Below are 26899 nucleotides of genomic sequence, written 5' to 3' on the forward strand. Positions count from 1 at the left end.
GAGCTCCCAGATCAAGGAGAAAATACTGCAAGCAGCCAGAAAGAAACAATTTGAGTATTGTGGAAACCCAATCAGAATAACCCAGGATCTGGCAGTTTCTACATTAAGAGATCGAAGGGCTTGGAATGCGATATTCCGGAGGTAAATGGAGCTAGGATTAAAACCTAGAATCACCTACCCAGCAAAACTGAGTATCATGTTCCAAGGCAAAATATGGATTTTCAATAAAATAGAGGACTTTCAAGCTTTTCAGTGAAAAGACCAGAACTGAATAGAAAATTTGACTTTCAAACACAAGAATCAAGAGAAGCATGAAAAGGTAATCAAGAAACGGAAATTGCAAGGGACTTACTAAAGTTGAACTGTTTTGTTGTCATTCCTACATGGAAAGATGATGTGTATGATTCATGAGACCTCAGTATTAGGGTAGTTCAAGGGAATATGCATATATATATGTGTATATATATGTTTATGTATATATATATATATATATAAGTGAATGTGTATGTATGTATATATCTATGTGTATATGTATGTATGTGTATATATATGTGTGTGTTTTTATATATATATATGTATATATATGTAAAAGAGAGAGAGCAGACACAGGGTGAGTTGAAGATGAAGGGAAGATATCTAAAAGAAATAAAATGAAATTAAGGGATGAGAGAGCAACATACTGAGAGAGGGAGATAGGGAGAGATAGAATGGGGTGGATTATCTCGCATAAAGGTGGCAAGAGGAAGCAGTTCTATGGGAGGAGGGGAGACGGCAGGTGAGGGAGGAATGAGTGAACCTTGCTCTCATCAGATTTGGCCTGAGGGGGAATACCATACATACTCAGTTGGGTATCTTACCCCACAGGAAAGAAGAGGGAGGAAGATAAAAAAAAAAAAAAGGTGGGGTGATGATGGAGGGGAGGGCAGATGGGGGTGGAGGTAATCAAAACAAACACTTTGGAAAGGGGACAGGGTCAAGGGAGAAAATTCAATAAAGCGGGATGGGTTGGGAAGGAGCAAAATGTAGTTAGCCTTTCACAACATGAGTATTGTGGAAGGGTTATACATAATAATACATGTGTGGCCTAGGTTGAATTGCTCGGCTTCTTAGGGAGGGTGGGTGGGAAGGGAAGAGGGGAGAGAATTTGGAACTGAAAGTTTTAAAATCAGATGTTCAAAAACAAAAAAAGTTTTTGTATGCAACTAAAAAATAAGATACACAGGCAATGGGGCGTAGAAATTTATCTTGCCCTACAAGAAAGGAAGGGAAAAGGGGATGAGAGGGGAGGGGGCTGATAGAGGGGAGGGCTGACTGGGGAACAGGGCAACCAGAATATAAGCCATCTTGGAGTGGGGGGGAGGGTAGAAATGGGGAGAAAATTTGTAATTCAAACTGTTGTGAAAATCAATGCTGAAAACCAAATATGTTAAAAAAGATAATAATAAAAATATTGGATCAAAAAAAAAACAAAAAAAAATAAGGAAAAAAAAATTTAAATGGTATGAAATGATATTTGGTGCATACATGGTTACTATTGATACTACTGCATTGTCTATGGTACCTTTTAAGCAATATGTAGTTTCCTTGCTATTATCTCTTTTCATTAGTTGTATTTTTGCTTTTGCTTTCTGTAAGGCTACCCCTTGCCTTTTTTACTTCAGTTGAAGCACAGTAGATTCTGCTCTAGCCCCTTATTTTAGCTGTGTGTCTCTTGTATAAAACATAATGTTGGATTCTGTTTTCTAATCCATTCTGCTGTCTGCTTCTGTTTTATAAAGTGATTTCATCCCATTTACATTCATAGTTAGGATTACTAACTGTGCGTTTCTCTCCATCTTATTTTCTTCTGTTTATCCTTCTCTCTCTTTTTTAAAATTTTTTTTAAAATTTATTTTTAGTTTTCTGCATTCACTTTTATAAGATTTTGAGTTTTGAATTTTCTCCTTATCCCAGAACCAGGACTCTTTGGGTGTATCAAAAATTAGGTTACTGGGACAGCTAGGTGGCGCAGTGGGTAGAACACTGGCCCTAGAGTCAGGAGGACCTGAGTTCAAATCTGGCCTCAGACACTTGACACACTAGCTGTGTGACCTTGGACAAGTCACTTAACCCCAATCGCCCTGCCTTCCCCTCTCCAAAAACCAAAAAAAAAAAAAAAAGATTATTGTAGTCATTGACCACTACTTTAGTCATTGACTACTGCGTCTTGTGTACCTAAGCTATTCCACTGAGCCACGACTCTTTTTCTTAGCCAGTACCAAGTAGTTTTGATGATTACTGCTTTATAATACAATTTAAGATCTGGTAAGGCTAGGCCACCTTCCCTTGCACTTCTTTTAATTAATTCCATTGATATTCTGGAACTTTTGTTCTGCCAGATGAATTTTATTATTTTTTCTAGTTCTGTATAATCATTTTTTGGTAGTTTGATTGGTATGGCACTAAATAAATAAATGGGTTTAGGTAGAATTGTCATTTTTATTATATAAGCACAGTCTACTCATGAGCAACTGATGTTTTTCCAGTTATTTAGATCTGACTTTGTGTGAAAAGTGTTTTGTAATTGTGTTCATATAGTTCCTGGGTTTGTCTTGGCAGCTAGACTCCCAAATATTCTATAGTGTCTACAGTAACTTTAAATGGAATTTTTCTTTATATCTCTTGCTGTTGGGCTTTATTAGTGATGTATAGGAATGCCGAGGATTTATGTGGGTTCACCTATTTTATCCTGTCCCTCCTCTAAAGTCTGTTTTGCTTCTGACCACTGCCTTTTATCTGCCCTCTCTTTCATCACCAACACTGCCCCCCGCCTTCCTCTTATAGCTTTTCCTTCCTTCTTCCCTGTTGGGTAAGATAGATTTCTGCTACCAATTGAGCATGCATCCATACATACCTACATATTATCTGTCTTTAAACTGAGATATTATATTCCAAGCCTTACACTCCTTTAATGTAGCTGCTAAATCTTGTGTGATACTGACTGTGGTTTCATGATGAATGGCTTCTTTCTAGCTGCTTGAGGTTTTCTTGACCTGAGAGCTCTGGAATTTGGCTATAAATATTCCTGGAAGTTTTCATTTTGGGATCTCTTTCAGGTGATTGGTGGATTCTTTCATTTTCAATTTTACCCTCTGGTTCTAGGATATCAAGGGCAATTTTCCTTGATAATTCTTGATTTTCTTGTACCACTCTCATTTCTCTTCCCAGTTTTTCCTTTACTTCTCTTACTTAACTTTCAAAATCCTTTTTCAGCCATTCTATGGCCTGACACCAATTCATATTTTTCTTGGTGGCTTTGAATGTAGGAGATTTGACTTTGTTGTCTTCCTCTGGTTGTATGTTTTGATCTTCTTTGTCATCAAATATTCTATAGTCTGATTTTTTTTCTGCTGTTTGCTCATTTTCCCAATTACTTGACTTTTCAGCTCTTTGTTAAGGTAGGACTCTGCATCCAGTATGGAGGCTGTACTGTCCCAAGCTTCATGGGTTTTGTGATGCTGTTTTCAGAGATATTTCTAGGGACTTGTAAATTTTCAGTTCTTCCAAGGTTGTATGATGAAAGGAGAGGTGTTTACTCCTCTCCTAGTCTGTGCTCTGTTCTGTGAGTGACTACAAGCACTTTTTTCTGCCTTTGTACCATGAGGAGGATTCCCTCTCTACCACTGCCACAAGCTTTGCCGTGCCAGTACTCTTCCTTGCCCCAGGACCTCCACCCAGGGCTGCAACCCAGATCCAAGCAGGGCAAAGCAAGAGAATCCTGCCTCAGCACCAGCAAAGAGATCCCTGCAATCCCCCCTCTGATCAGCCATCTGATCCCCCCACCATCTGTGGGCTGAGAGCTCTGGAAGCAGTCACTGCTGATGCTCCTCAGGCCCAGGGCTGGAGCTGTGGCTGGACCTTGCTCCTCTCTCACCTTTGGTATTTGTGGGTTGATAAGTCTGGAAACCAGCACAGATGCCAGTGATTCAGTCCCCTGAGGCCTGCTCCAGGTTTGCTAGGGTCCCATCTGTGCCATCGCAGCCCACACTGGACTGTGCTTGTCTCAGATTGGTGCAACAGACCTTTTGTGTTGACCTTCCAGGTTGTCTTGAACTGGAAATTTGTTTCACTCTGTCATTTTGTGGGTTCTGCTGCTCTAGAATTTGTTTAGAGTCATTTTTATAGGTATTTGGAAGGACTTAGGGGAGAGCTCAAGCACATCCCTGCTTTTACTCTGCCATCGTGGCTCCACCCCCTGGATAATTCTTTGAAATATCATGTCTAGGCTCTTTCTTTGATCATGGCTTTCTGGTGTTCTAGCACTTTTTAAAAATTATCTCTCCTGTATTTTCCAAGTCAATTGTTTTTCCAATGAAATTTTTCACATTTTATTCTATTTCTTCATTCTTTTGATTTTGTTTTTATTGTTTGTTGATATCTCATGGAATCATTAGCTTCTTCTACTTGCCCAATTTTAATTTTTAAGGAATTATTTTCATCAGTGTTTTTTTTGCCAAGCTATTGATTGTCTTTTCATAATTTTCTTCCTTTGCTTTCTTTACTTAATTTTTCATCTAGCACTCTTATTTTATTTCAATTTTTTTTAAGATTTTCCACCTTGTGTCAAAATTCAAATTTTTTTGAGGCTTTCCTTGTTGTTGTTTTGATTTCATTGTCTACTTCTAAGTTTGTATCTTAATCTTCCCTGTAATAGTAGCTTTTTTATGCTAAGGTTCTTTTTTCATTGTTTGCTCATTTTCCCACCCTATTTCTTGATTCGGAACTTTGTGTTAATATTGGTGCTTCCTAAGTGCTGTAATCTGTGGAGAGATGTGGTCACTGCTCTCTTGGTCTGCACCCAGGCCCTTACCAATTCTTCCTTGGGACTGGAAATAATACTTTTCCTTAGGGTCCCTGATTCCTTGGGACTGAAAAAAACTAAAAGTATATTATAGTCAAAAAATTTTAAAAAGGACTTCAAAAGGTGTAGGAAAACTGACTGGTCACTTAGTTTACTATATGTAACTAAAGGAGATTTAATATCACCTTACCACAAGAAAGAGAGGGGGGGTTATACACACCTTGAGGTTCATTGGTATCTCACTTCTTCTCCAAAGGACCCAGGATAGAGATGGGGAACTTGCAGCCTCCAGACCACGTGGCCTTCTGGGTTCTCAAGTCAGCCCTTTGACTTTGCAGAATAAATCCCCTTAATAAAAGGATTGTTCTGTAAAACTTGGATTCAGTCAAAAGGCTGTACTCAAGGACCTAGAAGGCCACATATGGCCTGGAGGCTGCAGGTTCCCCACTCCTAGGATTAGTCAACAAATAGTTCCTGAATACATATACTATGTAGGGCACAACAATGGAAGTAAAGGCATGTCTATACCTTCCAGGGATGGACAGTCCAGTTGAAGGGACAAGGCTTACAACAGTTGCAGGCCTAGGGCACACTGATAAGTTTAGTCCCTCTTCCTGGGTCTATGACTTTGGTTGAAGGCCATCTAATTCATGCACTGAGTGCTAAGGAAAAGCTGCTACTGTACTTGGTTCCATGGACTTAGTCAGATTTGCTCAGCTACTTCATGATAATATTCCTTCCAATTATTCATACAGTTTACCTTGGGTTCTATCTACTTTATTAAAGAAGTTGAAGTGGGAGTTAGTCTCAGAAGCCAAAGGGAGGTTTCTCACCATCAGTTCTCAGATATGATGCTACGTACAACAAAGACAGATCTTAGATGCTAATGAATAGTTTTGTGAAGGACTACATTTCTTAGTTGTCTGTGACTGTAAGGAGGAGAGCAATCGTAATATCCTTTCCTCTTTTCTTAACCCTACAGCCTGATTTCCAACCTCATAATTCAGCTCAAACTGTGGTTTCCAAAGTTACCAACATCTCTTGAATGGCAAATCCAGTGGCCTTTTCTCATTTTACTCAGTCTCTCTTGTAGCTTTTTACCCTGCTGATCACTCTGTTCTTGATACTCTCTTCTCTCTAGGTTCTGTTGACACTGCTCTCCCCTGGTTCTCCTTCCACCCATTTGATCATTCCTTCTCAGTTTCCTTTTGCTGAGTTTTCATCCAACTCTCATGGGCATCGCCCAAAGGAAGGTGAGAAGTCTGAATGAAATACATGGTACTGTAGTTCATAAAATATGAAGTGGAAGGCTTTCCCCAACTGTTTATAGGTACAAATACCAAATACCCAAAAAAATATCCTCTTCCCAATACACATTTGTTTTGGTCCACATGCCTTTCAGAACTCAACAAACTATGACAAATCCTAATCAGAATAATAGCTATAAATTTTTTTAGATATGTAGTTCCTATCTATTGGAGAGACATTAAAGTGGTAGACATAATATTAGACTTGGAGTCAAGAGAGTTTTGACTTAAACTTTTCCTGGGATTCTTTCATAGTGCCCCTCTCCCTAAAAGTTACCTATTGTACAAACATGAAATAGGTATGAAACAGGCAGTCTTATTCTCACACAGAAAAGGGAATGCTAAATAATAAAGAATCACAGAACATTTGCAATCAGTTGAGAGACTATTGGTATCACCAGGATATTTGAAAAAAACATTTTTGGTAGACCTGCTTGTTATCTATTATCCCCCAAAGTTCTATCCTGGACCTTTTTCTCTTCTCCCTCTATACTATAGTATCCCATCAGCACCCATGAATTGAATAATCATCTTTATGCAAATGACTCATTTATTTAACCACCTCAAACTCCCTCTTAACCTCCAGACTCATCTCCAGCTGCCCATTAGACATGTCAAACTAGAAATCTCATAGGCTTCTTAAAACTTAACATATCTCAGAGTGAGTATAAGATCTTTCCCCCCCCAAACCCTTGTTTTTTCCTATTGTTACACTGTACTCCCAGTCATCTAGTTATTATCTTCAACTTCTTAATCTCCTCATCCCCACACTCAGTCAGTTGCTAAGTCTTATCATTTCTACCTTTTCTTCTGACATTGTTGCCAGCCTTATGCAGGCCCCCTATCACTTCATGCCTGGATTATTGCAATAGCCTGCTGGTGGGTCTCCTTATTTCAAGTTCCTCCCTATTCCAGTCCATCTATAATATCAATTAAGTTGGGGCTTTCTTACTGTTTTAAAATGATTAATTAAGTGTCTTCGCTCCTAAGTTTGCCCCAAATCCCTAACTACTAGGTGCTAAGCGTATGTGGGTATGAAGCTCCCAGGGTCCTAAGGGGAGGTGCTAACTCCAGAGCCAATCATAGGACCCTAAGTTCTGGTCGCTCAGATGACGTTCGATAACATCTGAAACTATAAAAAAGGGAAGACAGAGCCATTTGCTTAGGGCTCTCGCTCTTGGCTGTGTACTGATGTGGAGACTCCAGGCAGCTGTAGCTAAGAGCCCTCCAGCTCGTAAACCCCGAGGCTGGGACTTTGTTAAACTCTGGTAACTGTGTATTGGGATTTGAAACAGACAACATCTGTCTGTTGATGTTTGTAATTTGTTTGTATTTGCTCTGAAGTTCAGGGTGCTGGCTTTTTCCCCTGAACTAAGTGAATGGTATTTGTATGCTGAATTAAAGTAAGCTTGTCAACCCCTTAACGTTGCTTTCCTTATTAAAGCAGATCAAAAGAACCTGCACTTTTGAAGCTTGCTGGCAGTGTTCTTGTTGCTGGGCTTGTGTTGGTCTTTGACCCCCACAACAGCTGCTAGCTGGATTGTTGAAACACCATCCTATGATCACCTGTCAGACTGATCTTCTTAAAGTGCAGGTCTGCCCAAATCAGCCTCCTAATTAAATAAACTCCTGTGACTCCTTTCTTCTAGAATCAAATATAAATTTCTCTCCCTCCAAGTCTCATCTAAAGTCCACAAAAAAAGTCTTTCCTAATTCTCCTTAACCTTAGTGCCTTCCTCTGAGATTTAACCAAATTTATCCTGCACATATCTTGTTTGTACATAGTTTTCATGTTGTTTCTCCATTGGATTGTGTCTTCTTAAAAGCAGAGACTTTTTTTGCCTTTCCTTGTATCCCTAGCACAGATTGTGGCAAATAGTCGGTGCTTCATAAATGCTTGTTGACTTATTTCAGTACCAGCTTAGGCTAATCTAAGGAACAGAAACTCTGCCCAAATTTGTATTTATGTTCTAAAGCATGATAAAAAAGTAGCATCAGAGACTTTATTTTTTCTTTTTCCCCCTTTTATAGATAGATACTCACGGTGTATTGATGACTAGGCGATCCCATTGCCCCTTGATGTCATCTTCTGAAGGCTGCTCAGTGATATACAAACCGTCAAACTCTAACTTTCTGGCTATTTCTTTTTCCCTTTTGAACACCACCAAAGGGACCTGAAAAATTAAAGAAGATAGGAGTCAGGGAGAGAATTCCTGATCAAAGCTACTTCTCCATTCAGTTATTTCCACAATAATCCTTCAAACATCTGGGGCAGAATTTCTTCTTTTGGAATAGTGGTATGGATGGGAATTTATGATCTGCTAATACTGGGAACTTAGTTGTTAGAAATGGGCCATCCATGTGGGATCAAAGCCCAGTAAATAGCCTTTTTCAATCTTTCTGCCATACTACTCTCAAGATATTTATCTGGCTCTGGTCTATTCCTGGGAAGTTTACATTGTTTCCAGTGGTCTCAGTCAATCAACAAGCATTTATTAAGTACCTGTTATGTGTTAGGGATATAAATATAAAGGTGAAATACAAATCTCATGCCAAACTGAACTCTTTGGCCCTGTTGCCTAGACTACTGCAAGAGTCTATCAAATGGCTTCATGTCCTGAAGTCTTACTCTTCTACACAATTGCCAAGTTGACTTTTCTAAAGTTCAGGTCTAACTGTTTACTCTTATTCAGTAAACTCCAATAGCTTTATGTTATGTCTAGAAGTGCATATAAACTCCTTGGTTTAGCATTTAAAGCCCTTCAAGACCCAACCTACCTTTCCAGACTTAATACAGGCTACACTTTTTTCAAACACTCTGCCATTTAGCCATACGGAGCTTGTTATTGTTCATCATACCCCATCATTCCATTTTTCTGTCTTCCATGTCTAGTATTCACTCTGTCCTTAGCCCTACCTCTTAGACCCTTAAGTTTCCTTCAAGACTCAGTTAAGCATCACCTTCTACATGAAATTTTTCTTGATTCTTCCTGCTGCCTCAGTTAGTTCCCCCTATACTCCCAGTCACACTATATCTATTTTGTAGACCTGTTTGTTTATGCATCTCATCTCCCCCCAGTAGACTGTAAGTTCAGAGGCAGTTTCACTTTTGTCTTGGAACACTGTACTTAGCGCCATGCCCGGCACATATTTGTCACTTAATAAATGCTTGATGATTAATTACTTGAACCTTGTCAGATGTTTGATCCAGAGTTAAGTTTTGCTTTCCCTAGATTTTACCTGAAAGAAGTGATGATTTTGAGGACAGAGCACTTTGAAGGGTAGAAGAGAAGTAGAGTGTGAAGATCTCTGTTAGCCCTTTGCAGGGCAAAGAGCTTAGGTCAAACCCCCCTCTCCCATACAAAAAAGAAGAGATTCAAAGAAAAAATGGGAAGGCACATACCTTTAAGCAGTAATAGCCCACAACACACACAAAGGAGATGATGGTGTGGATGATGGCCAGAGCCCTCAGTGTTGGTGCCATGTACCCAGTGCTCTCCTGCAGGACAAAGAACACCATCCCTTCTTCCTCCTCCTCCTCTTCATTGAAGGGAGTCCACAGGTTGGAGTCCTCTGAATCATCCTCAAAGGGCTCCTCAGTTACCTAGTCCAAGATACCCCCGCCACAGACACAGACACACACACACACATACACACACACACACTTTTGAAAGTTGTAAGGAGTCTATGGTCATTAGTATTCCCAAGTTTGCCAACTAATGTGAGGACATAGTTGTAATAATGAATTAAAGTTGATTTTATATTAACAGGTTAAAATCTGATTACATTCTACTGAAATAAACATAAATGTAGCAGACAGTGTGAATTGTGTATTTTGTTTATGATTGTTGGTTTGTTTGAAAACTATGCTTGTTACCAAATAACTTGGGTTGAAAATTGTGAAAGTCTTTTGCTGGGGCCAGCCTGAACAATAAGAAAGAGTGCATTCTATTGAGGTCATGACATCATAGAGTTCTGGGTTGACATACAAGGCCGATTCATGGAGCCAAGTCAAATGCAGATGTATCAGGTACAGTGGCTCCAAGAAATCAACACAGAAATAATTTTCACTTTGGAGAGGCTATATAGGCCCCATTTGACTAGCTGTATAAAAATGTAGGGCAATAGGCCCCACACCAGAGAAGCACTTGCCTAAGCATGTATTATCTCCTCCCTAGGGTCCTTCCCACTCCCCCTGTCACTGGCATAAGAATGTAAACAGAAGAGCAATGTGGCATAAGGAAGGCCCTGCTTCCCCCACCCCATATTATTTGGCATAGTTCTAGAAAAGCTATCTTTAGAAAAAGGATGAGGGAGAAATTAAGGGTATAAATATTGGCAAAAAGGTGATAAAATTATCTTTCTTTGCAGATGATAAAATGGTTTACTTAGAAACCCTGGCGAATCATCCATGAAACTAATCAAGATTATTAATAGCTTCAATAACCTAAGCATAATTAGGTATAATTTAGGGCAAAGTTCAGTTCTAAAAACAAATATAGTAGAAAGGTTACTATTTGATAACAATAATTATGAAAACTAAAACGTTTGGGGAGAACTTAGGTTTAGACCACCATTTAACATGATAAATTAAAACAGTTATGGGACCTATATAAAAAAGACATTTTTGTAAAATCAAAGGGAAGAACACTAAAGCTTTCATAAATATTTAGGGTGAACATTCTTAACAAAAAAAGGAAAGAGGTGATCTCAAAAAATGGACAATTTTGATTGCATGAAACAAAAAAGCTTCTGTTCAAATTAATGTGGATAGAATAGGAAGAGAAACAGTTAACTGGGAAAAAACTTTGCATCCCACATCTCTAATAATTTAAAGTCTGACGTAAGCAATTGACGAAATATATAAGATCAAGAACTACTCTAATATGGATAAGTATTCAAAGGATATTGGACTTTAAAAAAACTGATGCAAATAAAAACCAACTCCCAGCTTTCATCTTGTATTCCTAAAAGTGGCAAAGATGATAAAAAGAACAGAAAAAGTCATTTTTTGTGGTGCTATGGGAAGTCAACCATTGTAGTGGGGCTAAGAATGGCCAAATCATTATGAGAAACAATTTGGAATTATATGAGAAAAGTCATTAAACTATTCACACCCTTTGACCAAATCAACTTACCACTGGGCATATACTCCAAAGACATTAAAAAAATAAGATCCCATGTGTGCTGCAATATTCATAGAAGCACTTTTTGTAGTAGCAAAGAAAAAAAAAGACATAAAGTGGGAACCACTGATTATGGAATAGATGAACAAATTGTGACATGTGAATATAATGAAATATTGTTGTGTCATTAGAAATGAAGAATTACAAGAAATGTGGGAAGACTAATGCAGAGCAAAGTAAAAGCAGAATAGTACACATAATGACTACACTCATATCGATGAAAACAACACAGAAAACAAAATGAACTTTTAACTGTAATGACCAATCTTGGTCCTAAAGAACAGATGAAGAAATACCTCTTTCCTGTTGGAAGAGAGGTGGGAGACTACAGTTACAGAATGTTGTATACACTGTCCAACATAATTGGTTTGTCCTTTGGTTTTACTTAACTTATTTCAGGGAAAGATTCCAATAAAGATGTGTTTCAGGAAATGAATATATGGTATAAAAACAAAAGGCATCAATAAAATTGAAATAAACTGAAAGGGAAGGGAAGAAAGTAAACTGCCTATGTATATTCCCCAAATGAGCTACCATAGAGAGTTATGAAAACATAGGAAGAATAGCAATTGAGAAACCTGGAAATTCACAGGAGACACAATCTAAGAAAGAAGCCAGTAAGAAAACTCAAAATGCCTGTACACAAATAGACAAAGTATGACTAACAGGAAAAGTGAACCAGAGATCCCAAGAGCAGGTAAGAGAGGATGAATACAAAAACATAGCACAATCCTGTAAGAATAATAGAAAAGAATGCTAAAGCTCAGAAGGAGCTGAAGCTGGGGGAAAAAGCTAAGGCTAATAAAAAAGGGCTTTATTGATTTTTACTATTTGGAGGAAAAGAAGGTCAAAAAGAATATAACTACTAAATGGGTGGATGGGATAAAGATAGTTTGCCTTTGTTTTTTCCACCAAGGAGAATGATCTTTGGATTGGAAAATAAAATAAATATGGGTAAGATAGATGGTAAGAAGATGGTAAGAGCATTTGAGCAGCTAGGTGGCACAGTGGAGAGAGTGCTGAGCCTGGAGTCAGGAAGACTTATCTTTGTAAGTTCAAATCTGGCCTCAGACACTTACTAGCTGTGGGACCTTGGGCAAGTCACTTAACTCCTGCCTCAGTTTCCTCATCTGTAAAATGAGCTGCAGAAGAAAATGGCAAACCACTCCAGTCTCTTTGCCAAGAAAACCCCAATGGGTCATGAAAAGCTGGATGTGACTGAAAACAACTGAACAAGAAGACAGCACTTAATTGCTTTAGATGATATTAAGTCACCGTTCAAATGAATTACAGCCTTCAGTATAGAAGTAGTGGCCGATGTGACTACTGAGCTATAGTCAATGTCTGTGGAATAAAATCGTGGAGAATGGGAGGGCAACTCCAAGACTGGAAAAAGTCAAATGTCTCAATTGTTTTTAAAAAGAGAAGAGAACGGGGTCTGAAGACTATAAGCCAGTGAACTTGACCTGAATTTTGGCTAACATTCTAGAACATTTTTAACAAGACAGTGAACACAAAGAAATAGAAGTGATGATCATTAAAAGCTGGTATGGCTTCTTCAGGAACGGGACATGCTAGACTATCCTTATTCCTTTTGTTGGCAAAGTTACTAAACTGGTGTTTCAGGAGAATATGCTGGGTTTTTTGTTTTTTTTTTTTTGAGATTGAGTTTCCTTATCTTTCCTTGGCTAGAAGTACAGTAGCCTCCCTGGGCTTTAATCTCATTACTGATCTACTGATTGGCACAGGAGGTTTGACATGTTCTGTTTCTCACCTGGGCCAGGGGTTCAACCTCTCCTGAGGCAGCCTCATGGCCCCTGATCCCAGGGGCTCACCATCTGGGTAAGGGACTTAACATGGACACTTGATTGGCTACACTCAACTGGGTTAGCTCTCTGCAGCTCAGAACTTCTGAACTCAAGTAGTTTCCCAGCTTCAGCCTCCCCATGGTAGGGATTATAGGCTTGTACTACCCTTCCTGGACTAAGGGAATGCTACAGAAACAGTTTCCTTAGGTTTTTGAGATGGAGCTGATAAAGTCTCTCATGCTGTTCTTAAAAAGAGAGAGATGTGGGCTAGATCATAATACACTTAGATTAATTCACCATTTGTTGAACCGCCATTGTTGAATCAATAGCTTGAAAGACATCTTCAGGGAAGTTCCAAAGAATCTGTGCTTGGCTCTCAGATGTTTAATATCAGTCATTCATGCCTTGGATAAATGCATTCATAATATGCTTACCAAATTTTCAAGTGACTCAAATTTGGGAAGGCTAGCAAGCATTCCCTGAGTCAGGATTCAAAATATCTAGACAGGCTAAAAAACAGTGGGCTAAGTCAAATAAAATGAAATTCATAGTAAAAACAAAGTTTTAAGCTTCATTCAAAAATCCATTTCATAAGTCCAACATTAGGGAGCTTCAGACAGATAGAAATTCATCTAAAAAAGATCTGGATTTTTAGTAGATATAACTTCAATCAGAATAAATACTGTGAATCAATATCTAAGAAAATTAATGCTATCTCAGGCTGCATTAAGATAGGCAAAGATTCCAGGAATGAGGAGGTAATAGTGGTGTTCTGTTCTAGGGACCATATTTCAGTAAGCACACATTGCTAAGTTAGAGGGTATTCAAAAGGTGGGCAACAAAGGTTGTGAAGGCCTCAAATTCATGTTATTTGAAGATCAACTGATGGAGCTGGGGATATTAAGCTTGGAGAAGAGAACATGTGGGGAGATACTGTATGTCTCTTGCATGTGAAGAGCTGTCATATGGAAGAAGGACACTCTTCTTGGCCATGGAAGGCTGAACTCAGAACAATGGACAGAAGCTGGAAAGAGGCACATTTAGGCTTAATGTGAAGAAAAAAAAACTCCCAATAGTTAGGTAATTAAGAAGTAGTGGGCTCTGAAGACCTTATTTAAAGTTTTCAAATAAGACTGGATGCCCAGTGGTCAGACATGTTATGGAAGCGATTCTTTTATAATAAAGGGATTCATTGAATGTGATGGCCAGTAAGGCCTTCCACTTCCAAACTCTATAATTCTTTAAAACCAAGTATCAGGCCCTTTGGCAAATGACACTTTTTTTTAAGAGCTGGAAGCTTTTCAAGTCGTAGAGTGCCTGGAGGAAGGTCCCTGGCATGTCTTCATGTACTCCATGGACGTATAGCAAATAAATAACCTCTGAATGAACAAAGGAAGCTTTACCTTGTAGAAGAGCAGGATGAAGTTGATGGCAAAGGCCACAAACAGAGCAAGAAATCTCAGGTTGTAGAAATTCCTGGCCAGGTAATGCTGGAAAGAAAAGGAAAATATATGAGAACAGAGGTAGGAAGATAAGGGAAGGTGAGGAGACATTTTACTCCTTTCTCATCTCTTCTATCCATTCTTTTTCTTTCTCAAAGTCATTTAAAAAATCTCACTAGGTTAAAATCTTCACTTATCTAGTCACACCTGCATGGATTACTCTTCTAGAAGTATCCTGGTCTTCCTATCCCACATAGCTTACTTTGGAGCAGCCAGAGAGTGACTTTAGACACTGTGTTTGAAGAAACCTTGCTCTGGACTTGCCCTTTTACAGGGAAGCTAAGTGTCCAAGGCTGCTGGCAGATAGTGGGTAAACATTCTGCTATAAAGTGGTCATTGCTAATGATCGTTAAATACAAAAAGTCAGGAACACTCTGCTTATGAATGAGTAATTCTTACTCCTGAGATGAAGGTTGGAGCTGCTACCCAGGGAAGCTGTTTCCCAAGCCCCAGCTCCTCTCCCAGAAGAAGCTTTGGTTGCTAGAGTCCCCACCTCTCTTCTTCCTCTCTTTATTTTCCTCCCCAGCTTAAACCCCGGGAGCATTTATCAGTATCCCTATGAGGAGCTGTGACAGCTGAAGTGTGGAATAGTAGTAGCTCAAAGCCAAAAATATCCCTGTTTCCTTTAGGGTAAGCAGGAAAAATGTGCCGCCTCGAACCTCTAGTCAGAGCTCAAAAGTACTTTCTCATCATTACAATATTATGAAAGTTAGTTGGGTTGTAGAGAACTCTATAGATCAGCTATATTATCAGCTAACTTGGTGTTAATAGGTTAGTCTATGGGTGGGGAACCTATGGCCTCGAGGCCACATGTGGCCCTCTAGGTCCTCAAGTGCAGCCCTTTGACTGACCCCAAACTTCACAGCCCGCAGGTTCCCCACCCCTGGAAGCTTCATAACATTTTTGTATAACAAAATGTATCATTCTGAGTGATAGTTTCCAAATGAAACACAACCTACAGGGGATTTCTTTCTATGTATTAAGGTTTCCCAAATACGTAGGAAAGCATTATATACGTGAGGACTATTTCCTGTCCTCCTGGAGAGAAATGAAGCCAAAAAGGCATGGAGTTCCAAAGACAAAATCAATCACCAACAAGCAGTTATTAAATGAGTATTATGTGCCAGACATGGAAAATAGCCACTTGCTATTTTTCCCTTTTCTTGCCTTTCTTCCTTCCCCAGTGCTAAAAAAGGAAAGAGATAAAATGGGAAGAAACAAAAGAGAATGAATGGGGATAGAAGGAAGAAACGGTAACCACATGGTGAAAATGAAGTAGAGGGTAAGCACTCTGTGTTCCACTGGGTACTTCGTCCCCAGAGGAATGAGGAATCCAACTGGAATCAGATTCTGAAGCAGATGTAAATTATGTGTGTTGGGAGAAGTGCTTACCAACATTTTGGTCTGATAGATTTCTAGACCTTTGAAGAAATTGGCCATGAATGCTTCAGGTCTCTCTTCCTTTTGGCCATGACGGCGCTTCTTCTTGGTCCTTTCCCCACCCAGGCTTTCTTCTTGTTGCTCCTCTTCTTTGACCTTGTCCTGCTTTTCTCCATCTTCCATACTATAAAGGGATAATAAGAAACCAACTTAGCTCAGATTAGCTAGGAATGTGACGCTCAGAAAGATCACAAATGAGAGAAAGAGACTACCCACGAAGACAATTTAGGTTAGGTAGGAAGGAGACACACAAGTAATGTCCTTAAGGACAGAAACTCTGTTTTATACATCTCTTTATCCCATACAGCACCACCCACAGTAGGAGTTCAATAAATATTCACTGAATGAATGATGAATGAGTGTTGTGGTGATATTCTGGTATAGCTTATTATTTGCTCTTTTAATTTTAGATGGTTCATCTGTGCAGTTATACTTGAGTTACACAGCCTGTTCTCAGGAATACTGGCTCAAAAATAGTCATTTTCTTTTATTTCAAGTTGTCATTTATTCTATACCTTCTTCATCCTTTTTTTTAACCCCCTCTTCTCTCATTTACTTTGCACTTAATCTAGTATTCGGTTCTCTCAAACATTTTTCTGAAGTTGCTAAGTGCTGTACACAAGATTCATTCTTGGGCTAAACCACTGGGCATGAGAAAGTTAAGAGACGTCATGAGAAGTTGAGGCCTTTACACTCCATGCAATATGATGATTATAGCTGACACGGAGGAAGATGTGCCCCAGGTTTGAATGTCTACTTTCCTGCAGCACCAATAGCCACAGTGATACTAATTTAGGTGCATTAGAAGCTTCCAAAGTTCTTATGGAAGGAAGGCGAAGAAGTTATCTAAATATTAAGGAGAGAAAGGTAAGAAGGGATTGTAGGAAGGGGGAGGGGCGAGTGTGTAAAACCAACTAGAAAATAAAAGGGGAGGTTGTAGAACAGAAGGAAATGATCAAGAGGAGAAGAAAGCCAGAGAGGTCTTCAGTCCTAGGAAAAATGCTAGTTGATTTTTCACCACTGAGCTTGGATGTGGGATGAATTTCTTGGTTATTAGCCAATACTACTTGAACAGGAAGACATCAACCAGAACTCACTCTGCCTTCTCAGATTCGGCTTTTCCTTCTCTTTCACTTTCCGTTTTCATTTCTGCTGCCTAGAGAAAGAGTAACAGTCAAACAGGATACCTTACTTTCTCCCCTTTTCTCTGGCTGGCTGGTTTTCCATACAAGTAGAAATTTTATATTAATAATAATAGCAATTGTTCACATATAAGTAAAGTCTACAGGATTTCTGAAGCACTTAACCTACATTAGCTCACCTGAAAGATATCAGCAGTATCACAAAGGTAAAAAATGAGTCATCCTCCTCTGATGAGAATGGGGTCCTGGATGTGTTAACATATCTTGAAAGCCTAAGTCAACTGTAGTAACCATGGCTTTTTAAAAGGGAGGCATCTTCTAAGTCACTGCAGATGTACTATCTCATGGCAACAAGCCTCCTTTTGTGTCTTGCTTTGTTTCAAAATTCACTCTGTCTAAATTCTGGAATTCAATTAGAACTAAATGTGGCTTCCCACCAAAGACAGGGAAGCTGGGATAGGGTTAGGGAATACAAGGTAAACACCATAAACCATGGTGCATGATGAAAGCTCTCCGGTCAGTGGGAACTTCCTATGTTTTAGGTTTCCAGGATTTTAGTATCCCGAGATCAGTGCAGTCTAAAACATAGTTGATTTATTTAACTACTGGCTTTGGTAGGGACAGTTTGTGGTGGCTAGTAGGAGGTACATTAGCACTTCTGGGGATGAAGAAAGGTAAGAGAAATGGATTATGCCTACCTGTGCTTTCCTTTTCTTCCGAACTGTGCTTTCTAATGTGGGAGGCCCATCATTTCCAATGATCTCAGAGAGATCCCCAAGGCCAGGGTCAGGACCATGCTTTGTGCTACCCTCTTTCTTTGGGTGGAGGCCAAAGAGATCTGACATGATATCTGCCTCTCCCTTCTCGCCCTTTACCAAGTGCACTAGTTCAGCTGTGATGCTCTGCTCAGTTGCTTCTGCCCTTTCTGCTTCTATAACATCATCATGGATGCCAAACTGTGTAGGGTCAGGCATGTCACCAAGGATCTTGGTTACTCTGATGTTCTTTGCTCCTTCTACCAAGCCACCCCCAAACACAGTGTTCCAGAGGATCTGAAAGATTCCCCACACAATGGTGAAGAACAGTTGGAACAATCCCACAAAAAACATCCAAAAGAAAGAGAAAAACACTTTAACCAGTTCTTTGACAGTCATTTTCTTCACCTTCCTATACTGCTTCTTGAGGTTTCTCAAACTGGCCATTTTCAGAAAACTGGCCACATTTTTCTTCACTGAGACACAGGCTGTGGCAAATGCAGAAGCAGATTCCAATGATTTGTTTTCTTCTTCATCCTCCTCAGCTTCTACTACACAAGAAAACTGTCCTTCATCCTCCTCCTCTTCGGGCCTTTCAGCTGAGTCAGATTCAGATATCTGGGACGCCAGCTGCATTTCAAAGATTGTGTCTTCACAGAAGTTTACAAATAATTCCATCTTTTCCTGTTCCCCACCTTCATTGACAACATCGAAGATAAACTGTCGTTTGGATTCTTTAACCTGGGGTTTCTCCCACTGTGTTCGGCTAGACTCACTGATCTCAAAGTAAACACGTTCGATTTTCTTGGCTCCACCCATTATCTCGATGCGCCCCAGATATGGCTCAAAGTAATTCAGGACACTTTCAGCTGGATCCAGCAAACACTGTAGGCGGGAATCATTGGGCATATGTTCTGAAAGATTGGTTAGTAACACAGCCACATTGAACCCAATGTCCTTGGCTGGCTCGTGGAACCTGTCCACAAAATCAATGTAATTAAACATTTCATTCTCATCAGCCTCTGCACAGGAGAGGAGGAACTCAATCTCTGACTGGGGATACTGTTTCTGCCCTTCCATGGCTTTCTGGAATTCTTTCTTGGAGATAATTCCTTTCCCATCTGGGTCATATTCTTTGAAGGCATCTGAATTGGTCAAGTCCTTCAGTTTTAGGAACATATCAAAGAATTTCAGGATCATTTCTACATTGGTAGATGACTCCACAAGGGTGTCAACCATCTGCTTGCCAATGGTTCCATTTACAACATTTCCTGTGAGGCAAGATAAGCAGATACACATGCACATATGTTGTTGTAGTTGAATCATGATAGAACTGACCAGGTAAAAGTAACTATTCACATTCCCATAGTGCTATAAATATTTTCCTTACGCTAAAATTTAAAGATCAGCTCTCATAAGTCAGTATAAGCCATCTCCAATAAAACAATGCTTCTTTCCAACACGGTACATTGTCCCTCTAAGGAGCTATATATTTTCAGGAAACTTGGAGGGCAAACGAGTCAATTACTTGATTATACACTAAACTGTATGCTGGGAGTAAGCTATGGAAACATGTGGGAGTAAATCAAAGCCAGAATAGATGTTCCACTAAGAAACAAGGGAGATAGCAGCAACAGAAGAAAGAATAAATGAAATGGAGTAGCTTGGTATCTATGCCAGGCCCTCTCTTTTGGCACAGTGCCAGAGCAACTGTACCAGAGGAGTATAAAGGAATAAGTGATACTACTACCATCCCCTTGAAGCCTAAGACAGTTCCCCATTAGATGGCATGGATACAAAGTTTATTGCAGCCTAGCTGAAAACAAATGAGAAAGGAGAGGGAACAAAGGTCAGTGTTTTTTTCTGTAGATGTTTATGTATTTCCTATCGGCAGAAATCAGTTGGCTATAGTCTTCTTTCCCTTCCCTGCTTCCCCCCACTTATTCATCTATTCCCATTCATTTGCCTGAGATTGTCTTTTCAATATTTGTCATTAAGCTTGATCCAAAAGACCTGAGAGAAGGAAAATCTGAAAGAACAGTGAGACTAGTGCAATTGCTCAACCAAGACAAGAAGCTGTGAATTTATAATTATGCCCAATAGCCTCACCTTCCAGAAGAGATAGCAGCATCACCACCATGTCCTGCAAGAGATCTAAGAGTTCTTTCAGCAACGTGATCTGACTGGAATCCTAGAATAATAATTGGAGATACCCATGCATTGAGTGATCCCTTAACAAAACAGAGAGCAGTGAGCAAGCATATTGTGCTTTGGGGAAACTGGCTGAAGGCTTCCTACACCTCCAGGAACAAACTAGTATTAGGGAGGATAAAGTATCACCTGGCACAGCATGGCGAAAACCATGAGAGCGTGGCACATTTAAGCATATCAGAATATGGACATCGTACAAATGGCTTCCTGCCTTCCCTTTTTCAGAGATAGCAAAGTTCATGTAAAATATTAAGCCAACCTAAAAGAGTGAGGAGGGCCACTGGTGTCCTCTTGCAGTTTACAATCCCTATGAGTTACAAATTCTCCCCAACTTTCCCCTTCCAATCCATGAAATGATGTATCACCAGTTGTCCAAATATAAACCATGCCCCTCCCTAACCCCAAATTCCCAATGTCTCATCCCCATTCACCTCAACCCTTTTCCTCTCATGTCTCACTCCAGCTCTACCTGCCCTTTACCTGCCATTTGGAACACCCATTGCATATTTCACAAAATTCCCTTCCTTTTGGACCTCTTCCTTTTATCAACCTAAACTCAGAGAGCTATCTCTTCCCAGTGACATAGCAACCCTAATCACCCTTTGCAGAAGTCTCATACCAACTCCCAATATTGTTCCTAGCTAGGGTGTCAGAATACTCCTTAATCCTCACTGCTGGGGCCATCTCCAGTTGTCCTGATCTATATCTCGCCACTGGGCTGAGATGGCTCCAGAGGAGAAAATGAGGCTGGTGATTTTGCACAGCCTCTCCTCACTTAAATCCAATTCACTTGTAAGTCACCTTCCTGACAAATGACAAACAACAATTGGTGAGTAGTACCAGCTGCTCCACTGGGGACCCAACTGGCCAGTTCCAGTTGGGCAACACAGCTTCTTCCTCCTCACCTCTTTTATGCTCTCCTCTCCTTGTTCCTAGGAGATCCACATAGGATACAATTCCCTTACCTGCAGGTGGTCTGCTCAAAGGAATGTAAATTTTGAGCACAGAAACCTCCCAAGATATCATACCAGTTAGATTTCTTTCTTAAGGACCAGGTCTTAAACCCAAATCACTCAGGCTCTCATAGATTGGCCAACCATAGGTATCAGCCCATGACCCACCTAGTCATTGTTTGAGCCCTAATGGCTCAGAGTGAATGTAAATAGCAACTGTTTATGTTCTGGCCAGAAACCCTGAAGGTCTTCCCCTCCCAGATTGATTTTTTTTTGTACTAGGTAAAAGAGGCCATTCCTTGCCTTGTTTCTTACCTAGTCTTAATCACTGAATGGGCGGACATTGCCTCAGTCAAAGTGACACCTGGGAAAGACCTTAACTTGAAAAGACCAAGGCCCCCCACTGCATCTAGGGCCATCTCCAGTCCTCCTGATCTGTATTTTGTCACTGGGCCCAGATGCTCTGGAGGTAAAAGTGAGGCTGATGACTTTGCACAGCCCTCCCTCACTTAAATTCAATTCATTTGCAAATCATGGCATCACCTTCCTAAAGTCATGGTCTCCTTCAACAACAAAGGACAAACAAGGACTCCTCACTGCTACTTAGAAACCCTCTGATCCTTTGAGGTTCACTCTATTCAAATTTATCACCACTTTATTGATCACAATTAGAGGAGCACTTGTATGTCAGCCCTTAAAGGAGAGTATTCTTCTTCCTTCCTTAAGGAGATCAGCACCTGGGCTCACAGTCTTCCTCTCCATTTCACCTCCTGCCCTTATTCTTTTTGTTTATTTGGTTTTTCTTCAGTTGTGTCTGACTCTTCATGACCCCATTTGGGATTTTCTTGGCAATGACACTGGGGTGGTTTGTCATTTCCTTCTCCAGCTCATATTACAGATGAGGAAGCTGAGGCAAACCATATTAAGTGACTTACCCAGAGTCACATGGCTAGTAAGTGTCCGAGACCACATCTGAACTCATTTCTTCCTGACTCTAGGCCTTATATGCTATCCACTGCTCCATCTAGCTGCCCTGCCCTTATTGTAGGGGACTTCAATGTATGTGTTGATGTCCCCTCAAACATTGCAATGTTCCAGTTTCTTAATTTCTTCAACTCCTATGACTTATTCCTCCATCCCACTTCAGCTACTCATAGATGGTCATACCTTGATCTTGCTAGCATCTATAATTAATTTCCCCTCAAGAAGCAAAAGCTAAAATGCTTTTATCTTATCATAAACTTACATTGCACCCTATATGCCTCAACCCTCCTAAGAGTATTCTTTGTACTCACTAAGCCCTCTATCCTTCATTACTACCTTTACTTTCTTCCCAATCTCAATTCTATAGTTAACTGATTCAACTTTATATCATCCTGTGCTCTTGAATCTCTTGTTCAAGTTCACATGCTGTTGAATAGGCCTGGAGGAAATCATGAAACAGACCTGACTGGGTGCATTACAAATTTATGTTATCCAGTCTCAACTAGGTGCTCAACATATTAAGACAGTACTTTTTTACTCTTCTTTAATTGATGCTCTATCCATTTTCCACAGAGGCTGTTCTAAACCTTCTCTTTTTTTCCTTAAGCTTACCATGCTATTTCCTCCTCACTTGTTCTCAGCTGAGAACTCTGCCTCATACTGTATGAGAAAATAAAGATCATTTGTCATAAGCTTCCTCTTCTTCGCATTTTTTATACCTCAAAATCCTTTAACATCTCAGTCTCTCCTTTATTCCAGTCTCTGAAGAGTTGACTATTTATTTAAGACAAACCCCTCTAATATATCCTTGATCCCACCCCTCCTATATTAACCAGCAGATAGATAATCCCATCATAATCTTCCTCTCCCTTTAATCTTTAATTCCTTCTCCATACACACTGAATAAACTCCAGTGGCTCCCTATTACTTCCAGGTCCAAATATAGAATCATTTGTTGGGCTTTAAAAGCCCTTCATAACCTGCAGTCCTTCCTACCTTTCCAGTCTTCTTAAACCTTATATTTAAGTATTCTCAAATCCAGTGACTGGCCTCCTTGCTGTTCCTTGAACAAGACACTCCATCTCTCTCAACTTGGGGTATATTCAGTAGCTTTCCCTCATGCCTTGTGTGTTTTCTCTCCTCATTTCCACCTCTTAGCTCCCAGGGCTTCAAGTACCAGCTAAAATTCTACCTTATACAGAAAGTATTTCCAGAACCCCCTTAATGTTAGTACCTTCCTTCTTTTGATTATTTCAAATTTGTTCTGCATATATCTTGTTTGTACAGTTATTTAGGGCAGCTAGATGGTACAGTGGGTAAAGTTCTGGGCCTGCAGTCAGGAAGACTCTCCCTGAGTTCAAATCTGGCTTCAGACATTCATTAGCTGTGTGACCCTGGGCAAATCACTTAACCCTGAGATGGAAATGAGAAACCACTCCAGTATCTTTGCCAAGAGGGGGGCGGAGCCAAGATAGCAGCTGAAAAGCAGGGACTTGCGTGAGCTCCCTGCCAGGTCCCTCCAAAAAACTATAAAAAAATGGCTCTGAAAAAATTCTAGAACGGCAGAACCCACAAAATAGCAGAGGGAAGCAGGGATCTAGCCCAGGACAGCCTGGATGGTTGCTGGATGAGGTCTATCGAGCATGGAGCAGAGGAGAATGGAGCTCAGCGTGGGCAGTGGCAGGACCAACCAGACCAGCAGCAGGCTGGAACAGGCCCCAGCGCCCTGAATCAGTGAGCTGTGGCAGTTACCAGACTTCTTAACCCATAAACACCAAAGACAACAGAGAAGGTTAGTGGGAAAAGCTACGGGGGACAGAGTTTGCAGTTTGGCCACTGCCCCAGGGCCAGCGGGAGAGGTGCAGCTACAGAACTACAGCTGCAGTTACTGCCGGCCCCAGGCCTACGTGGTGGGAAGAATTAAGTGGTGGATCACAGCAGGAGTGCAGAGCCTGCTTAAGATTTGTGTCAGGTCCGGGTTGGTGGTTCTTGAGGAAGGAGGAGTGCTGGTGTGGCAGAGCTGGCTGTATAGAAATAGCTCTGAAATCAACAGCGCATCCCCTCAAGCTTGGAACAAAGTACTCTTTGCTCTACAAACAGTCATACCCCGACAAAAAACTCAAGGGTCAAGTAAGTTGGCTGGGAACATGGCCAGGCAGCAAAAACATACTCAGTATCTTTGCCAAGAAAACCCCAAATGGGGTCATGAAGAGTCAGACATGGCTGAAAAATGAGTAACCAACAACAACATGTTGTCTTCCCCATCAGACTCTGAGCTCCTTGAAACAAGGACTATTTTTTTTTTTACCTTTTTTGTATCCCCAGTACTTAGCATAAATGTTTATTGGCTGCTAAGAGTTCTATTTTTTCTCTGACAAAGCAATTATTTACTTTATTAGGAGAATACACCTCTGAAATATGTGAAATATCTCCTGGACTACATTTCCTTCAAATACATTTCCCTTCGGGCCATTTGCTGGGCCCTATGCTGCTTATGGGTGCCTGTACCTGAGAGAGTTTCATCTGCATGTTAGCAAACACGTGAAGGAAGCCAACAACTGCATCCCACAATCTGCTATGAGCCAGGCTCTGCTGGTTTCCAATGCAAGGGCCCTATGGAAACAAGAACAACTATCATGTAAAAGTCAAGTCATATTCCAAATCCTAATTTTCTGCCTATAAAAATCTCAAAGAAGGGGTACTTGTCTCCTATTTACTTTGTCATTCAGTAATTTAAAAATCATTTTTTATAGCTTGGACAATTTTTCTTCAAGCATTTTATCATGATATTTTCTGAACACAGAATTATTTGTATAAAAGAAACCACAAAAGTAATCTAGCCTATTCCCTTTCTTTTGGATATGCTATATACTTGCCTCCATACTTTTCCCCTAGATTGTTCCTGCTGCCTGAAATGTCCACTTTCCTCATCCTGATCCTATCTTTCTTAATTTAAAACTCAACTCAAAGTCTGCCTCCTTGATGAAGTCTTCACTGTCCATTTCGGTTCTCAGTGACCTCTTTCTTCTCTGAATTAAAACAAACAAATGTTTGTCGTTTATGACACTGATTTAGAATTTGATTGTAGACTGCTTTGTAATACCTCTTGTCTTGTTATTGGTAGACACCTTTTCCCATATCTCCTCTACTTGACTTGAAGGCAGGTATATTATACTGATTTATATCTTTCACAACAAAATAACAAAATTCTATATACATGGTTTGTGCTTTGTAATTATTTGTTGAATGAGTGACACTTTAAGACATCACCTGGTAGTGGTAATTAGGGGTTTGAAGACTCAATTTTGTTTTAGGAAAAGCTTTATATATAACACAGATATATTAAAAACCTACTTTAAAAAACCTTAATACCAAATAATACCAAATTGAAGCTACTCTACCTTTGTGCATTTTGCAGGCTTCTTCAGGAAATGTCAGGTTCTATATATATGGCATGATTCTCTGTGCAGGGTCTAGGCATTAAACCCAAAATCTACATTGTAAGTTTTAATGTTTTCTACATACAATTTATATGCTTCCAAAGAACTATCTAGAGCCCATCTTTTATAAACTCAAAAGGTCTTAAGTATTTTAGCTTTAATATGAAGATTCTGGGAAACAATTTTAAGATTTAAAGGATGAATTATGAGGGAGTTATTTTTTCCTCATTGAGAACTAGAAAGGCCCAGAATGGCTCAATGGCTTGCTCTAAGATACACAGAAAGGGAGTGAAATGATTCAGACCTTGAATTACTCAGTGTTTTATTCTGTGTACCATCAACATGTATATACCCATCATTTATGCATGTGTGACATAGAGGGAGCAATATGTTTATAAGCATGGGCTCAGTAATATGTTACCTGGATGTATTCTGTAAGGGAATTGAAAATCTGTTTGGTCACAGCCAAAGCTTTGGAGAAGTTTCGCTGTCCAGATTCATCAATGATGTCCTTCCCTGAATAGTACCAATAGAAGTCACTGATTGATTCCTATGAACAAACAACATAAATGAATTTTTTTCAGCCCTTACAGCCAAACTAAGTGTAACAGAATGGTGCAGGGGAATTTCCTATCTTCCTATTTCTGTTCAGCTCTGACACTATCTTGGGACCCCACAAAAAGGGATAAAGATTCCAGATAGCTAACATCTCCTAAGCTTAAATGCCCATATTTGTGAGACAGCACAGGGCCTAGCAAGAGCTAAGTGGCTATGAGTGGCTGTTCTTAGAAACCATTTAGTCATAATGAAAAATGCAAGGTAAGTATCAGAAAGGATTGTTTTTTCATTTTCCCTAGGAAATTTTATTGTTTGTTCCTTTTATTATTTTTATGGGATTTTCCTTAGACATGGTAAACTCCATGACCTTCACTAAATTCTTTACATTCATTTTACTCTCAAAATTCCACTCATCAATCTGTCCTCTACTAAAAATTTTTCCCCTTCACCATCCCTTAAACCTTCTGTGCCCCAGTTATTTTACAACTGCTGCTCATTATGGCTAGATTAATTATGAGTGAAGAGAAATGAAGAACAGAAAAGAATTGGACATTTGTATGTATAATTGATAATACAGATTTTGGCCTTTTCCTAAAGTATATGCTTGAGAAGTCTGAATCATCTGGAATATTATCTCAGCCTTTCTATTCACTACACCTGTATAGCTAGAGACTGAATATGTCTTAATATATTTCTAATGAATCCTGTCCCATTTCTGGTACCTTTGATGTTTCAGCCTCAGCCTCAGTTTCTAGGGCAAATGGTTACAAACT

At 39.8% G+C, this 26899-nt stretch overlaps 1 protein-coding gene across 1 annotated transcript in view; it reads right to left on the reverse strand.

The window, feature by feature from the left end:
* RYR3 (ryanodine receptor 3) overlaps window positions 1-26899 on the reverse strand; it is a 633352-nt gene that overhangs the window by 23880 nt on the left and 582573 nt on the right. Inside the window, exons 87-95 of the mRNA XM_036736677.1 lie at window positions 25990-26118; window positions 24637-24741; window positions 20090-20171; window positions 17924-19251; window positions 17181-17239; window positions 16036-16207; window positions 14545-14631; window positions 9551-9751; window positions 8191-8321 (exon numbers count right to left, since the gene is read on the reverse strand). Of these exons, the coding sequence (XP_036592572.1) occupies window positions 8191-8321; window positions 9551-9751; window positions 14545-14631; window positions 16036-16207; window positions 17181-17239; window positions 17924-19251; window positions 20090-20171; window positions 24637-24741; window positions 25990-26118 (2294 nt within the window). The remainder of the gene's footprint in view (window positions 1-8190; window positions 8322-9550; window positions 9752-14544; window positions 14632-16035; window positions 16208-17180; window positions 17240-17923; window positions 19252-20089; window positions 20172-24636; window positions 24742-25989; window positions 26119-26899) is intronic.

Source organism: Trichosurus vulpecula, chromosome 8 (assembly GCF_011100635.1).
Source record: "Trichosurus vulpecula isolate mTriVul1 chromosome 8, mTriVul1.pri, whole genome shotgun sequence".
Classification (NCBI taxonomy): Eukaryota; Metazoa; Chordata; class Mammalia; order Diprotodontia; family Phalangeridae; genus Trichosurus; species Trichosurus vulpecula.